Consider the following 19141-nt stretch of genomic DNA (forward strand, 5'->3'; position numbering starts at 1 on the left):
AAGTGTCAAACTCTCCTGAAGATACCTCCGCCCACGGCCAGGCAGATCCCCTCTGCTGGGGTCTATGGCCTCATGCATTTTTCTCGTTCCAAACGCCAGGCTTCACATGAGGCCTCTGCAGCAGATCTGGAGGATCAGTGGTCACAAATCTCCAATCGCTGGGAGGACTAGTTATCAATACCTCTGTCAGTCTGACTCTCCATCCGATGGTGGATGCAACGGGTTCATCTCATCGTGGGAGTTCCTTTTCAAGAGGAAATGCCCCAACAGACTATGGTGATGGATGCGTCCCTTCAGGGATGGGGCGCTCTTATGGGATCATTACAAATCCAAGGGATGTGGTCAGAGAAAAAGCAACTATACCACATAAACATGCTGAAACTCAGAGCTGTACATCTAGCTCTCAAAGCGTTTCTTCCTTCAGTCACATCAACTTCTCTGCTTGTTCAGACTGACAACACAACAATGTACTACCTGAACAAGCAGGGGGAACCAGATCCCGACCCCTGTTGCTGGAAGCACAGGAGATTTAGAAATTGCTTCTGGCACGAGACATGAAAATATCTGCGATTCACTTACCAGGCGTCCTCAACGTCCAAGCGGACTACCTAAGCAGGCATTTCGCAGAAGCACACGACTGGGTGCAAAAACAAGAAGTGGTACAAGACATCTTCCACAACTGGGGAACACCAGACATCGATCTCTTTGCGGATGCCGAAAACGCAAAATGCAGCGTCTTCGCCTCCAGGTACCCGCAATCAGGTACCAAGGGGAATGTTCTGTGGATAGATTGGTCAGAGACATTACTCTACGCTTTTCCACCGATTCCACTCATTCCCATGGTGATCAGGAAGCTGTACACGTCCAAAACCTACATGATCATGGTTGCTCCAGAGTGGCCTCGCCAGTGGTGGTACGCGGACCTTCTTCACCTGTCCAAAGTACCATACAGGAGGTTGCCATGTCATCCGGATCTGCTGACCAGGGCGGGGCGGCAAGGTGTTCCACCCCAAACTGCCGTCCCTGAGATTAGCAGCATGACTCCTGAGTTCATCCAATATGGACATTTGGGCCTTTCTCAGGACTGCATGCAGATCTTAAAGGAGGCTAGGAGAGCTTCAATGAGAAAGTCCTACGCTTTTAAGTGGAAGCGTTTTTACATGTGGTGTCCTACTGCAGGTGATGACCCTATTTGAGGTCAGGAACAGGTACTGTTACCATACTTACTGTATTTGGCCAAAGCAGGTTTACAATACTCCTCCATAAGAGTTCACCTGGCAGCGATAACAGCAAATAGAAAGTATCCCACTCAGGCTTTGTTCTTTCAAATGCCAGTTGTAAAGCATTTCCTGGAGGGACTCCAGAAGGTATATCCTCGTTAGGGCTCCATCTCCTCCTTGGGAGCTGAATGTAGTCCTCTATAAACTAATGGGTCCCCATTCAAACCCATCCACAAACATTCCCTTCAGCATCTTTCGTGGAAGACTGCTTTTCTCTTGGCAATCACATCTGCTCGCAGGGTAAGCGATAATACAAGCCTTATGCTCTACAGAGCCTTATCTCATTTTTCATGCGAATAGAGTGGTGTTGCGTACTCACCCGAGGTTCCTTCCTAAGTTGGTCTCGAAGTTTCACATCAACCAGTCAGTAACCCTTCCTACTTTCTTTGCCAATACTGCCACTCCGGCTGAGAGAGCTCTGCACTCTTTATATTTAAAATGAGTGTTGAATTTCTATCTTGACAAAACAAAAAGTGTACGAAAGTCTGACCAACTGTTTGTGAATTATGGTCTGGTAAATACTGTTTTTTTCTGCCTCTAAAAGGTCCATTTCTAGATGGATAGTGTCATGTATTATGGTATCTTATCAGTTGGCACAAAAGCAGCTCCCGGGCAAACCGAGAGCTCACTCTACTAGAGGAAAAGCTGCTACGATAGCAATGCTTAGGAATGTACCTGTACAAGAAATTTGTAAAGCAGCCACATTGCGTTCGATTCATATCCTTTGCACGCCGTTACTGCCTTGACACTCAAGCGGATGCTCAGTTTGGTTAAGCATCCCTGAGAAATTTGTTTGGGTAATATATATTGGTAAAATGGTTTGACATGCTGGTATTCGTCCTCAGGGTGCGGGGATGGGCTTGCTACTCTATTCAGTGCTTATGACTATTGATGAGTATCCAATGGAAGAGAAGGATAAGTTACCTGTAATCCTAGTTCTCTTCCAGGGGTATACTCATCATAGTCATAAGCAACCCTCCCTCCTCCCTGGGCGAATACCAGACCTATATATGGTACCTGTTACCCATACTGTGATTGCACTGTTATACGCTGTCCAGAAGAACTGACCTAACTGTCACCTGTGGTGCATTATGGGAGCCTGGGGGTTCCTGGAGGTCTTAAAGGCCCGGCGTCAATTTTTCCAATTGTTTCTATGCAGCTGTCTAGGCTAAATCTGCCTCTATGATCCTGATTTTTTTACCTTTGAAAATAAAGGTTGTGTGTTTCAAAGCAGACTCGGGGCAGTTTTCTTCTTTACATATATCATATATGGTGATTTATATGTCTTTATTTTGTCAAATGTAAAATATTTACATGCAATAATGGCAGATTTGGAGCCTAATATGGTGTGTGTATGTAGCTATATGCATATTATTGGCTATTGCTCACGGGCGGGACTATTCAGTGCTTAATGACTATGATGAGTATACCCCTGGAAGAGAACTAGGATTACAGGTAAGTAACTTATCCATATTCACATAAGACCCTCCCTCCTTCTGGGTCAGAGGCTCATCGTATTTTATTCTCACACTTGTGCTTTGAAGTCGGAGCTATGGTGGCCTCTAGGAGGCGGGTGTAGAAGACCTTAAGCTTCCACCTCGTTGGCTGAAGTTTGGGTTATTTCAAATGGAATGGATGTGCTACTTTTAAAATACGATTTTATCTGAGTGCATGTATGCTAAATAGGAGCTGAGGTGTCAGTTGGTATTTGAACTTTGTTTTAGACTTACCTGAGAGATGCATTCTATTGCGATGAAGTCAGTTCTCTATTTAAAGTAAAAAAGGTTGAGGAAAACGTATAATGTTAATTCTGTGACCTTCTCTTTTGCACAGGGAAGATTTCAAAAGTGTTCTCGAGGATTAGTGGTATAGCTTGATAACATGTGTAACATAATGTTTCTTACAGATATTCCTCCTGGTGAATTTGTAAGACAAGATGGCTAGTAAGCAAGTTGTCAAAAGAACGTTCATTGCAATAAAATAATTGAGTCAGCCAATGTTTAAAGCATAGCGCTAAGACCCCATTTTATTAGACCTATCTAAAGGCTATTTTAAAATGAGTATTTCTGCTTTCCTTAACTTTGTATTCTTTTGCAGCAAACGCAAGAACAAAGAACAGGAACGTTCCCCGTCTCCCTCCTCCTCCTCCTCTTCTCGAGAAGAAAAGACAAAGAAGAAAGAGCGGGATGAAGAGTTCAGGAGCCAGCAGGAGCAGAAAGATTATTCAGGTTTTGCTGGTCCCAGCAGACCGAGAGGCACCTTTGTAAGTTAATGGAATCTGAATGGGGGTTTTTGTTCTTTGTTTGCAGAGTGCACCAATTTACTCTTCGATGTAAAAGGACTTTCTTAGATGGAACTTTGGAGAGGACCTAGAAACCGAGTTTTGGTTTCATTTATTTTGTTAAGACTATTTTTTTTTTGGTACCAACTATTATTTCGTTTTTGATCTTCTGTTCTTCATCAATGAGTGTTCATTAATTAACGCTAAGTAGTACCAACCACCTGACATATCTCAGCACCCTTAAAATGGAGAAAAAAACTCTCCAAAGCAAAATGATAATGCATATGAGCAAGCAACATATACTTTAAGTATTTGATGTTTTAAAACCAAATAGACAAAATGCAAAACATCTTATTAAATTAAATGTGTATTCAAAAACATATCTGTGACAATTATTTTCCCTCTTTGAAAAGGAAATTGTACTCACAGGCGTACAGCAGAGCATAGAGAGAAAACATGTGTTGTCACTTTAAAGCTGCCATGGCCCCACCACAATCCTAATAAAAAAGACAGTGGAAATCCTTCATTTTTCCAGCAGTAGCATTATATATTCAAATGCATAAACATATACTTGTCATGCTTTAACCCTATAGTCAATGTTAATATAACAGCAGTGTATATGACACTCAATAGCACTGAAAGCAGCTACTTTGTTTTTTAAAGTTTTGTTTACTTAAATGATCTTTTAATTCTTATTTGTGTTTCTAAATCCTTTCAAATAAAGCAATCTGTGGAATAATGCAATCACTTTCTTCAGTTGAATACAATATCTTTAAGGATGAAGCAGGGGAACAGTACAGTGATAAATAATGCAGAGTACAACATGTCTTTTGCTAGAGGGAAAACTTCAAATAACACCACAACTACATGAATCTCTGTGCATAAGCAAAGTTTATGAAAGGCTTCCCACAGTGGACTATTGCGGCAGTGTCCCCAACCCAGAAAAATCATGTCCCAGGCCCGTGCTCTGCTTCCTTTTTCCTTATCAATTGACACAAAAGGTCTTGTATATATTTGAGTCTAGAAAACTGCCTCTGATGTGGAGAAGGAATGCTTGAAATCTGGAGCTGAAAACCCTCTGCTCTGTATGGCAACGTCAGCGTTTGCATTTAAAATAATTGTTTGCCTGGCCAGTCTATCTTGATAATTAGTGATCACTGGTTACAGAAGAATTTTAGTTAGTGGAACTGTGTTATTCACAAAGAGATATAACCAATAAAGCAAGACCTCAATTTTCATTAAAGCAACATTGCTTGACAGCGGAAGTGGAAAAGCAGTGCACAGTCTTACCCGAGCCAGGATTTTATCACATACTGCTCCATAATTCCCTCTGATGGTATGTTCACATTGTTTACTGCATTGCATGAGGGGAAATTATACAGATTTGCTTTAATATGTGGTCATACCAGATGTGCTACTAAAACAAGATAATTCACGGATAGTGGGAGCCAATACATAGAGCATAAGATAAGACTATTATAAAAGCGCAGGCCTCTATGAATAAAACTCTCATGATAAACTGGCTCACTTGACAGGTCAAATAGTATTGGGGATAAAAGGCATCCTTGGCATGTGCCCCTTGGGGTTATTACTGGTGCTGATTTACGCACAATCATTTAGCTACCAAACTTCAATACAAAGGGCAACCAATTTCGGAAAATACCTTCCTAATCCCATCTTGTTAACTACCGTGAAAAAAATAAGAGTTGAATTGATGATCTAGGATGCCTATTCTGGCCATAGCAGGCTAGATTGACAAAATCCTCAACAGCTCTTCCTTCAAACTCAGAAGCATTTTTACTCGCGGAAAATCAAAATGTTCTTGTTAAGTGATGTCTGACCTCCATTCAGAGTAAAATTCTAGTGTCGTACGGTCCCCCCCATCCAATCTTTTCCATGACTGAGTCTTCTGTCTTAATATTGCTCTTCAAAGTCTGCAATTTGCTTGTCACAATGAAGGTCTATATATAAAATCTACACACTATATGCTTGTATTGTTAACAGCGTAGGCATGTTCCAGAAAAAGGGCAGAGGTCCTTTTCAAGATCAGTCTTGAAGGAGGGAATGGCCCCAGAAGTTAGAATCATTCAGAGAAATCAACTGAATAGACTCATTTCCCCATTGACAATAATTATGTTGTGTTCTTTCAACATGAATCCGAATCTAAGCTTAATATTAAGCCATTATTTTAGGACAGTGGTTCACAAAAGTTTTGGAACCAGAACCTACTTTTTAGAACGACAAACGTTTGCAACCCACCTACCTTTCAAAGGATATAAGGCAGGCGGTGTGTGTGTTTTTTTTATATAGAACTAAAGCATCGTGTAGTAGAACAATAATGACAGACGGCACATTTTTCATTGAAATGCCCACTTAAGTTGCACAAGCACACAAACATACAGCTTTACTGATAAAACTATATTGCACACAAATGATAATGTGTGGAAATAGAGTTTCATTGAATCTTTATTATGTGTGCCTCACCAAGTAAAGCATCTTAATTTGTTCTGATCCTATTAAAATCTTTGTTTCCTTCACACTTAGGAAAGCAAAAATGTACCACTTTTTTCTAATTCTGAACTGCTGAATGTTTACAGTTAATTTACAGGTATTTACAGTTTGTTTTATGTTAGGAAAAAATGACATCCTACAGGCTTTCCTTTCACACGTGTACCCCAGTAAGATTGTCACATAATGGACTTTTCTTTCTCTGATTGCAAAGTGAGGTGAGTTTCTAAACATCATTTTCCAAGCTGCAAAACATTAGCAATTAGTCTAAACACATAGCCTGACATAACACCTCTGTCTTCGAAGCGCACCAAATGTGACGAGATAAATTCAGAATTTAAAGTCCTCTTTGTTTATTGCTTGGACTTTAATGACCCACCAAAAATCTACTAATTACCCACCTGTGGGTCGCAACCCATAGTTTGGGAGCCACTGTTAAGGATATCTTTCTCCATCACCTACTACAGCATAAATTTGCAAACTTTTTGTTGTCCAGTTGTACTTGCGCATATCCTTTCCATTAAGTACCCTAAAAACTCTAGACCCTGTACTCATGTTGTTTTCTTTGTACACATGCTCTCATATATTATATATAAAGCTTTCCTAATACCGGGTAATATCTCAATCTAGAGTTAAAATGCACCTATGGATGGAGAAAGCAGTCTAAGTGTAGCTCTCTGTTAAGAAAAATTGACTTCTTCTCAATCACCTCTTAAGGCAAAATTGGAATAGATGCCTACTACTGTTTCATCCTTGGAATTCCTCAGTGGCTAAATGACCCTATGAACCTACTACCGAGAGTCAGACATCCGGCCAGGCTCATAAGCTAATACCAAGAAAAGCTGCATCATGCACCCAGGAAGCATGGGTCTCTTCATCAGTAGTTACGAGCACCGATTTTTTTTCCATCCACGGCCCGCAGAACTTGTTATGAGTTTGAGTTTGTTATGAGTTTGATTAAGCGCGAACAGCTGCCCCAACAATGAGGCGTCCCGGCGCTGAAGAACCTAGAAAACCAGCTGAGGGGAGGTGAGGTGAAAACAAAGGCCTAACACAGAGGGAACAAGTGAGTTTTAATAGCCTTCCTGAAGGCAGTCAGATTGTTAATGGAACGGATGTTCGGTGGAAGGGAGTTCCACAGTTTGGCCCCTAGACCTCTAAAGGAACGGCCCCCAACCCGACAAAGTTTCGTTCGGGGGACAGTCACAAGATGCTGGCCTAGGGAGCGCAGATTTCGCTGAGGGGTGTAGGGTACTAAGAGAGGACGCAGAAGTTCAGGGCATTCAGATTTGAGAATTTTAAAAGCAAAGGTGAGGGTCTTAAATTTAATTCTGGATTCAATGGGAAGCCAGTGTAGTCGTTGGATAGTAGCTCTGGCGGAGCACCTACGGGGGAGGCCTACCACGGCCCTTGCTGCTGAGTTTTGCACCCGTTGCAGGCGTGCAGTTTCAGTTTTATTAGCGCCTAGAAATAGGACACTGGCGTAATCCAACCTGGATAGAATAGTGGATTGGATTATCAGTTGGCGTGTTTTGGAGTCAAAGAATCCAAGTATTGGATTGAGGCTCCTCAGCAAGCCCACACAAGTAGCTGCCACTTTCTTTGTGTGGGCCTGAAAGCTGAGTGAGGAATCCAGCCATACACCCAAGTTTTTCACCAGGGTTTTTGGGGGCGGGATGGGACCCAGCACAGAAGGCCACCAGTGGTCACTCCAGAGACTGGGGTTCTTACCGAGGAGCAGCACCTCCGTCTTTCCTGCGTTCAGCTGGAGGCAGTTGCCCGTCATCCACTGGGCAACTGCCGCCAGGCCATCCCTAAATCTCGTAGCCGAGTTCGAGGGGCCCTCAGTGAGCGTGATGACCAGCTGTGTGTCGTCTGCGTACGACACCAGCGTGAGGTCCCACTTCTTGGCTACTGCCGAGAGAGGCTGAACATACAGATTAAAAAGGGATGGGCTGAGTGCAGAGCCCTGGGGAACCCCTTGTCCGATGGAGTGGGACCGGGAAATGAACGGAGGAGCAGAGACCCGAAAGGATCTGTCCTTCAAGAAAGAACGGAACCTGTCAAGGGCGAGATCACAAATCCCTATAGCCTCAAGGCGTTTTAGCAGGATGTTATGGGACACCGTGTCAAAGGCTGCGCTGAGGTCAAGCAGAATCAGCGCAGCACTCTGACCGGTATCTAGTATCTTTCGGAGGTGTTCGGTAGTGGATAGAAGGGCAGACTCGGTGCTATGACCAGGTCTGAACCCATTCTGGGAAGGGTCCAAGATGTTATTCATGGCCATGTGGTGGGACAAGACATTATTTAAATGGGCTTCTGCTAGTTTGGACACCCAGGGGAGCAGTGAGATGGGTCTGAAATTTTCCAACTTTGTGGGATCTAGAGTGGGCTTTTTAATAATGGGGGTGACCCATGCCTGTGTCCAGCAGTTTGGGACTACAGCCGAAGAAAAAGAGAGGTTGAGTAGCGTGGCCAGGGAAGGAAGAAAAAACTCTAAGGACTCAAGAAATTGAGCCGGTCTCATGGGATCGGTAGGGGAACCGGACTTAACCTTTCTACAAAGTTTGGCTAGATCATCATAGGAAATCGCAGGTAAGTGCGACATCCTAATGCCAATGATAGATGGGTTAGAAGGATTGGTAGGATCGGGAGAGTCCTGTGAGAAGGCACTATATATTTTCCTCACCTTATCTATAAAGAAGGCGGCGAGATCTTCACACTGTTGGGTAGAGGTAATACAAGAAGCTGCATTGCCGCAGTTTTGAAGTTTATGCACCAGTTTAAAGATAGTTTTAGTGGGATTAGTGCTTAAGCTGATTTCTTTGGCGTAGAAAGACGCGCGTGCAGCGCGTATGACTTTGTGATAAAGTTTCAATTTGGACATGTAAAGAACTTTGTCCCTGTCCTTGTATTCCTTTCTCCAATTACGCTCCGCTACTTTACACTCTTTCCGCATAGTTTTAAGATATTCATTATACCATGGGTTACTGGGGGAGCTCCGTCCTTTTGTCCATTTAGCTGGAATGAGGGTGTCAAGTCCTTTAGTAATCCAGTTCTGCAATGCCGCGTAGGACGAGTTAATGTCTTCAGTGGCATTATAGCGAAATTCTCCCAGAGTGGTGAGAAAGTCATCAGTTTGCAGTGTATGCCATGGTCTCTTGAGACGAGAGGTAGACACTTCTTTCTTGGGCAGTTCTCTTACCATTGTTGTAAATCTGATAAGAAAGTGGTCCGTCCATCCCATGGGTTTGGGTGGGTCAGCCCTGGCCTCCGAGATGTCGGTGAAGACGGGTTCTAGTAAGTGATCAGCCGAGTGTGTGGACGTGTGGATAAGTGGAGTTAGCTGTAAGGCGGTAAAGTCTGGCAGAAGATTTTTAACGGTGGGGTCTAGGGTAGAATCGAAATGGAGGTTAAGATCTCCCAAAATAGTGAAGTTAGGTGATGTCACTACTAGAGCATTGGCCGTCTCTAGAAGTTCCTCAATGAACTTAGAGGAGGGACCCGGAGGTCGATAAATATAAAGGCCGGAGAGGGAAAAATGAGGGCCCGTTGTGATTTTAAAGCGGGCACTTTCACATCCCTTGATGCCTTCCTTCGAGAAAGAGCAGGTGAATAGCGATCGGTATATGACAGCTATGCCCCCTCCCCTGGTGTCTCTATTGATGGACTTCATAGAGAAACCTTCTGGCAAAGTAAGGCATGGAATGCTGGACATATCGTCCTGGAGCCAGGTCTCGCATAGGAAGAGAATATCCGGATTCTCGTCGATTAGGAGAGAGTTTACTTCCGGGTGATGTTTTACAAGGGACTTGACATTCAGTTGGAGGTCCGTGAGGGGAGTGTGTTTAGACACTGACTTTATGTCCAGACAAACAGGGTTTTGCTAAATAATATATATATATATATATATATATATATATATATATATATATATATATATATATATATATATATATATATATATATATATATATATATATATATATTTTACCTACTGGCGATAGCCAGTAGGTATATATAGTTAGGATTTTTTTCCTATGGAATTTTTGAAAATTCTATGTCGAATAACTTTGGCGTTTGAGGACAGAATTGGCTGAAATTTTCAGGAAAATGGAACATTTTGTTTCTGAGCAGCCCCTGAAAATTTGGGGGGGGTTTCCTCAAGGGGGGCCGAGAAAAAAGGGGGTTCCCAAAACGTGTTTTTCCCATGCAATTTTCCATAGGGCGGTTGGCCTCACTTTTAGCCTGAACGGCTGAATGGATTTACACCAAACTTGGCAAAATTGTAGGGACTGGTAGCCCGATGTGCCTTTGCTATGTCTCAAGATATAGGCTCCAGTGGTTTTTACGAAAATTAACTTTGAAAAATATATATTGGGCTACATTGGGCTATATATATGTTGGAGCCCAAATGTAGCCCAATGTAGCCCAATGTAGCCCAAAGATGGCCACCAGAGACAAAAAAAACAAATGTAGCCCAAATATCAGCCAGATGTAGCCCAACTATAGCCCAATGACAGAATGTCCCAGAGTGTTCTAAAGAACAACTAGAGTGCTAACAGTCCTACTTATTACAAAGGTATGGCACACCTGAAGCCATCTTGATTGGAATAAAGTGGTAACTCTTAAAACATTTAATTTAAAAAGGAACAAAATGAGGGGGTTCATTTTGCCATAGAAAGTATGATTAGCGAATATATGACGAAATCCCGCATACCATCAGTCCGCAAAAAAAAATCCCGCATGTACTATTAGGCCGCAAATTAAAATAACGAAAACTTTTAGAACGAATATGCCTTTAGCATACACTAAACAACTAAACTACCCTAAACCCTAAAACACTACCCCCAGCATGACCCTACACTACACAAACAGTACAACACTACCCTAAACCCTAAAACACTACCCCCAGCATGACCCTACACTACGCAAACACTACAACACTACCCAAAACCCTAAAACACTACACCCCAGCATGACCCTACACTACGCAAACACTACAACACTACCCTAAACCCTAAAACACTACCCCCAGCATGACCCTACACTACACAAACACTACAACACAACCCTAAAACACTACCCCCAGTATGACCCTACACTACGCAAACACAACACAACCCTAAACCCTAAAACACTACCCCCAGCATGACCCTACACTACGCACACTACAACACTACCCTAAACCCTAAAACACTACCCCCAGCATGACCCTACACTACGCAAACACTACAACACTACCCAAAACCCTAAAACACTACACCCCAGCATGACCCTACACTACGCAAACACTACAACACTACCCTAAACCCTAAAACACTACCCCCAGCATGACCCTACACTACGCAAACACTACAACACTACCCTAAACCCTAAAACACTACCCCCAGCATGACCCTACACTACGCAAACACTACAACACTACCCTAAACCCTAAAACACTACCCCCAGCATGACCCTACACTACACAAACACTACAACACAACCCTAAAACACTACCCCCAGTATGACCCTACACTACGCAAACACAACACAACCCTAAACCCTAAAACACTACCCCCAGCATGACCCTACACTACGCACACTACAACACTACCCTAAACCCTAAAACACTACCCCCAGCATGACCCTACACTACGCAAACACTACAACACTACCCAAAACCCTAAAACACTACACCCCAGCATGACCCTACACTACGCAAACACTACAACACTACCCTAAACCCTAAAACACTACCCCCAGCATGACCCTACACTACGCAAACACTACAACACTACCCTAAACCCTAAAACACTACCCCCAGCATGACCCTACACTACGCAAACACTACAACACTACCCTAAAACACTACCCCCAGCATGACCCTACACTACGCAAACACTACAACACTACCCTAAACCCTAAAACACTACCCCCAGCATGACCCTACACTACGCAAACACTACAACACTACCCAAAACCCTAAAACACTACCCCCAGCATGACCCTACACTACGCAAACACTACAACACTACCCAAAACCCTAAAACACTACCCCCAGCATGACCCTACACTATGCAAACACTACAACACTACCCAAAACCCTAAAACACTACCCCCAGCATGACCCTACACTACGCAAACACTACAACACTACCCAAAACACTACCCCCAGCATGACCCTACACTACGCAAACACTACAACACTACCCAAAACCCTAAAACACTACACCCCAGCATGACCCTACACTACGCAAACACTACAACACTACCCAAAACCCTAAAACACTACACCCCAGCATGACCCTACACTACGCAAACACTACAACACTACCCAAAACCCTAAAACACTACCCCCAGCATGACCCTACACTACGCAAACACTACAACACTACCCTAAACCCTAAAATACTACACCCCAGCATGACCCTACACTACGCAAACACTACCCAAAACCCTAAAACACTACCCCCAGCATGACCCTACACTACGCAAACACTACAACACTATCCAAAAACCCTAAAACACTACGCCCAGCATGACCCTACACTACGCAAACACTACAACACTACCCTAAACCCTAAAACACTAGCCCCAGCATGACCCTACACTACGCAAACACTACAACACAACCCTAAACCACTACCCCCAGCATGACCCTACACTACGCAAACACTACAACACTACCCTAAACCCTAAAACACTACCCCCAGCATGACCCTACACTACGCAAACACTACAACAGAACCCTAAACCCTAAAACACTACCCCCAGCATGACCCTACACTAAACAACCACCACAACTCTACACTACACTAACACAACACTACACTACACTACACAACACTACACTACACAATCACTAACCCACGAAAAAATTAACACAAACCCACTTACCTCTCTCGTCATCGTGGTTTTCACAACGCAAATGCATTTACCATACATGCCTTTAAAACGTAATTCTTTGTAAAGGCATGCGTGATAAATGCACATGCGTTTTGAAAAAATGCGGGATAATGGTATGCGAGGTCAATGACCTTGCGGGATAATGGTATGCGACTGAAAGTCTGCGGGATAAAAAATGCGGGAAAATGGCTGCAAACCATGATTAGCAGCAGACTTCCCTGGTGAGCACTAGCTTTACTACAGTGATCTAATGAGCAACTAGAGTGCTAACATTCAGAATTTATGGCAAATGTGTGACACATCTGAATGCCTTCTTGATAGAACCAAAGTAAACAAGCATTGAAAATGCAATAGATCTCGCCCTCGTTTAAGTTAAAGCCATTCTGTTTGTAATGAGGTGGCTTTTTAGCTTTGCTTTTATTAGTGTTTTTAAAACTTTCATGTAAATAACATGCATATGTATGCATATATGTATATGTATGCATGCATTTATATTTATATAGATATGCAGATTATATATGTTTATATATGTATATTACCTACTGGCGATAGCCAGTGGGTATATATAGTTAGGATTTTTTCTCTATGGGATTTCTGAAAATTCTATGTCTAATAACTTTGGCGTTTGTGGACGGAATTGGCTGAAATTTTCAGGAAAATGGCACATTTTGTGTTTGAGCAGCCCCTGAAAATTTGGGGGGGTTTCGTCAAGGGGGGGCCGAGAAAAAAGGGGGTTCCCAAAACGCATTTTTCCCATTCATTTTTCCATAGGGCGGTTGGACTCACTTTTAGCTCGAACGGCTAAATAGATTTACATGAAACTTGGCAAAATTGTAGATATGGTTTGCCCGACGTGCCTTTGCTATGTCTCAATATATGTGCTCCAGTGGATTTTGAGAAATTAACGTTAAAAAAAAAATATATATCTGTGACAGCGCTCCGGTTAGCGCCCCGGTTCGCGTACCTGACGCGTAACGGAACTTCGCGAAGCGAAGCTGATTGGCTCTCCGGTGTCTGTCAACATTCTAAACAATCCGGAGCGGCCGCCATCTTGTCTCTCGGTACGATCGAGAGACAAGATGTGGTGAAAAACGAAGGGGGAAATGAAGGAAAGGGGGCAAGGTAGACAACTCCTGACCCCCTAGGATTGATGAGGGGGATATTAAAGTCCCCCGCGATTTTTCGCGGTAGAGGCGCTTCCCGGTACGCGAACCGGGCAGCTCACCGGGCAGCTAACCGGCAGCGTAGCTGTCAACATTGTAAACAGTCCGGAGCGGCCGCCATCTTGTCTCTCGGTAGGTTCGAGAGACAAGATGTGGTGAAAAAAGAAGGGGGAAATGAAGGAAAGGGGACAAGGTAAAGCCCTCCTGACCCCCTAGGATTGATGAGGGGGATATTAAAGTCCCCCGTGATTTTTCGCGGTAGAGGCGCTTCCCGGTACGCGAACCGGGCAGCTAACCGGCAGCGTAACGGGAGTCCGCCATCTTGTGTTTTTGGAGCGTCCGGTTCGCGTACCGGGTAGCGTCCCGGTAAGCGTAACAAGGGGAAAACCAAGAGAAACAGTAAAAAACAAATTAAGGGAATAGATTTCCAGCAAACTTGGCAAAATTGTAGGGACTGTTTGTTTAATGTGCCTTTGCAAGGCCTCAAGATATGTGCACGTGTGGATTTTGTCTAATTAAGGTTAAAAAAAATATATATATCTGTAAGCGTGCTCCGGCACGCTTACGTTACGGGTTTTGTTTGCGCTGCAGAGCCGATACGTCACGGTTATGCGACGCGTCATGAGGCGTCTCACGTGGCTACGTGATACGTCACGTAATAAAGAATATATTTTACAGCTATAGATATTAGCTTTTAAAAAACCAATGAAATTCACTGAAAAAACCATAGGTTATAGACCATATATAGTTAGGAATTTGCATTTACACAACCTTGAAAATTCACTGAAAAAAACATAGGTTAGAGACCATATATAGTTAGCTGGACATTTTATTGACATAAAACCAATGAAATTCCATATATAGTTAGTTGCACTAACTATATATCGCGCACCCGCAATCCACTGCTGATGATGTCACATATTACATCATTCATGACATGGTCAGTGACATCACTGATGACATCTCAAATGACATCACTGATGACATCACTGATGACATCATGACACACCAATACCAGTTACTACATACGCACTCACTGATTCCTACGTCTACACACACACATTCACTCATTCACCCATACAATCACTCATACATACAGTCACTCATTATTACAACACTATCATATGCACTCATACACCTATGCAGACACTCACACTGCCACTCATCCATGGAGTTACTCACACACCTAGTCAGCCCTGTAAAGAATCAATCACACTTCCATTTCCTCATCTATACAGTTAAACACAGAACACCATACTTCAGTGACATCACTGATGACCACTGATGACATCTCAAATGACATCTCAAATGACATCACTGATGACATCATGACACACTAATACCAGTTACTACATACGCACTCACTGATTCCTACGTCTACACACACATTCACTCATTCACCCATACAATCACTCATACATACAGTCACTCATTATTACAACACTATCATATGCACTCATACACCTAGTCAGTCCTGTGAAGAATCAATCACACTTCGATTTCCTCATCTATACAGTTAAACACAGAACACCATACTTTTCACACATATACTAACACATACTTACTCTCTTATACAATCACTGATACAAGTACACATTGATATGCACAGTCACACACCTCCCAGCCAGCCACACACACACTCAGTCTTCCATACATCCACTCATTCTCAATATGTAAAACATATTTAAACTTTACAAAAACACAGACACTAGATGATGTCATCAGTGATGTCATTTGAGATGTCATCAGTGATGTCATCAGTGATGTCATTTGAGATGTCATCAGTGATGTCACTGACCATGTCATGAATGATGTAATATGTGACATCATCAGCAGTGGATTGCGGGTGCGCGATATATAGTTAGTGCAACTAACTATATATGGAATTTCATTGGTTTTATGTCAATAAAATGTCCAGCTAACTATATATGGTCTCTAACCTATGGTTTTTTCAGTGAATTTTCAAGGTTGTGTAAATGCAAATTCCTAACTATATATGGTCTATAACCTATGGTTTTTTCAGTGAATATATATATATATATATATATATATATATATATATATATATATATATATATATATATATATATATATATATATATATATATACGGTTTCCTCTTGTAATTCAGGCAAAAGGACGACAAGCCACACCATCCAGGTACCGGAAAGTTTGTTTATTCGGGCATAAACACTTAAATAGAGTCATTTAAAGAAAAATAAATAGTGCACATTTCCCAAATGTTTTGTTAGAAGCCAATCAAGTATTAGATGGAGATATTTCTCAGAAAAAGCGCGAGATTCTCATGATGGTATAGTACACATTTCTGCATTATAGAGGAGACAGATTTGGAGGGAAGGGACACCGGAGGTTCAAGAAAAGTGTAGATAAGAGAAAGTATATAGTGGATATATAAAAGGGTGAGCGAGAGATAAGAGGGAGAGAGATGGAAGATTTGGTAAGGGAATAACCAAGGGCCCTGCTTGTGACAAGAAAAAAGCCCAGACAGATACTCATAACCTCTGCCTTGTGCGTCTTCCTGAAAAACATAAGCCAGAAAACTGCTAACACTGCCAGAAAATGTCCAGAAGAACCCTGAAAGACAGGGAGATCATCAGACTGCTTGGGTTACAGGATAGGCTTCAGGAGACCACCTCAAAACTCCAGGAGGGGCAAGGAGGACATTTTCTGCTAATCTCTGTGCACTCTTCATGCTGTAGAGACTACCCAAGACGTAGCTCTAAAGAGCACAGGAAATCGAAAAAAAAATCTCGATTAACGTTGAGACATTTGATGTCTAAAACAGGCCACATGCTCCCAGTCAAAGCAAGGTACTTTTTGGTCAATGTTGCGAAGAGGCAGTAAATCAGCGTCAAGGGCATCTTAAAGCATAGTATCTTGTCAGGCCCTCAGCAGATTATTAATTTCTTGCAATACTATCAGTTCGGCAACTAAGCTTCCTCCTTAACCGTGACTTTGCTGCCACAACCTCATCTGCTTAGTATCAACCCATGGGAACATCGTCCACTCTCCCCATTGATAGCTTGAGCATCGCCAGCAGTGAGTTTTTCAAATGCTGCCAAAATCAGTGTTGGCCTTGTCAGTTTATTGGCCTTGTCAGTTTTGCCATCGTCGATGGGCTGGGGAAATGTCAACTCCTAAAACTACAGAGGTTTAAACTTGTAAGGACTGTTAAAGAAAATGACAGATCCTTATCAGATTTGTCTGTGGTCAGAACATGGCTCTAAGGCCTACAGTGACCGCGCCTTCATGAACCCCAAGGCTCTGCGGGAACGCAAAGCAGTACCCTTTTGCCAAGCACCAGAAGACTCCACGCCATGACTGGTAGAAGGCAAGATCCTTTCCGTCTCAAAATTCGACTGAGTTCACTACCTGATTCGTCTGACCTCAGCCTTTTGGTATCCCATCAGACTCATATTCACCAGGCTTACCTCCTAAAAGCGCCACGCACTACATGTCTTATTTGGTATTGATTCTGATAATTATCCCTATGACCTGGGTGATATTGCCCAACCATAGACCAATAATAACTGGTATGAGGACCTCTAGAATGCGAGTGTCCTTTTCACCTCACCAGACGCTAGTTTCTGTAGTGTGGTATCTGGAACTCCTGGGCATGAGCACCTTTTCTTCAATCATACTGCCACCTGGGGAGGATTTTTTGTTGCAGCAGTAGAACAGGGTCCTGCATCCTGGCTTGTGCAGTCTCTGCCTCCATGCGTGGCTGCTACGACTGTGTTGGCACGTGGAGTGTATGCTCTGTACATTTGCCAGGCTGGTATGTGGCCATCACTCCCCATGTTCACAAAGCACAACTATCTGGATAGCCAGATTCAATGTGAGGACACTTGCCCGCTCAGTCCTGCAGGACTTTGTTTGAGCCTGTTCACAGACCCACCACCTGGGAGGTACTGATTTGGTATCAGTTCAAAAGATGAGGAATCTGTGATTAGAAGTATCAACAAGGTTTTACACTAGGTAACTCTATTTCTGGTAAATACTTCAACCGAAGATTCCTCACTGACGCTCCCATCCTCCCTGTTTCACTAAAAAGTCTCTAAGTCTAGCAATTTGCTCACTGGTTTACACCAATTTGTTGTTGGGTTCTGCATGGGTGGTGCTCATATGCGACTTCACCTGTTATTTCCTGAGCAGGATGACGTCGTCACGGACCCACACGAAATCATCCAACCGGCATGTGGGGGTACTACTGATTTTCTGAATCCAGTCTGACGCCTGGGAATATTAGCTTGATTATCTACCAGAAAGAACATTCTTCATACACAAGCTCAAGAAAAGATTCAAGTGATCTTTAAGAAAAGGTAAATGGTGCGTTCTACATTTGACTCTCCAATACTAGTCCCTAAATAAGTTTCCTGTTTTTCTATGGCATAACCAGAGAAAACAATAGAGCTTGAGATATATAATTTGAACACTCCACACATTCCTTAAATAACCGGAATGTAATGTAAACCTGTCCCTAATGAAGAGGGTGATATTCTTAAAATGCATTAGGTATTAAGGCATTCAGGTGGCATCGCAAATTAGTACTATATGTGTAACATTTAACCCCAAGGCTTCGGGCGGATTCCCCCACTGTGCTGGGGGGACGCGCACTGCGCCCCGGTGCTCATGACGAGCTGAGCTCGTCATGACCACACCCGTTCCTTAGAACACCCAGCACAGCAGGGGAATTAGCCCCACGTCTGAGCGTTCTATCGGTCATGACAAGCTCAGCTCGTCATGAGCACACAAGAACCGTGGCTCATGACGAGCTCAGCTCGTCATGAGCGTGGGAGGGGTTAAACACAGCAGCATTATTGATTTGGTAATTGAAGATTTAGAATAGTGTTTACCACCAAAACAGAGTCCTGTTTGGAGTGTGTTAAAGGAGTTTCTGTAGTAGGGGATCTCTGTGTATAGTCATAATCTTGTGAATAGTCCCGGCAATGTGCGTGGACCCCGAAGCAATCAAAATAGTCTCTTAAGTTGTCTTCT

The 19141-nt window shown here is 43.0% G+C and overlaps 1 protein-coding gene across 9 annotated transcripts in view; it reads left to right on the plus strand.

Moving 5' to 3' along the window:
* Positions 1-19141, plus strand: part of BCLAF1 (BCL2 associated transcription factor 1) — a 366498-nt gene that overhangs the window by 225887 nt on the left and 121470 nt on the right. For all 9 annotated transcript variants that reach the window (XR_013596232.1, XM_078649194.1, XM_078649198.1 and 6 more), the window contains one exon: positions 3378-3543. Coding sequence is in view for 8 of the 9 variants with exons in the window: in XM_078649194.1 (XP_078505320.1) it covers positions 3378-3543 (166 nt within the window). In the remaining variant the exon portion in view is untranslated. The remainder of the gene's footprint in view (positions 1-3377; positions 3544-19141) is intronic.

Source organism: Lissotriton helveticus, chromosome 6, assembly GCF_964261635.1.
Source record: "Lissotriton helveticus chromosome 6, aLisHel1.1, whole genome shotgun sequence".
NCBI classification, from domain to species: domain Eukaryota; kingdom Metazoa; phylum Chordata; class Amphibia; order Caudata; family Salamandridae; genus Lissotriton; species Lissotriton helveticus.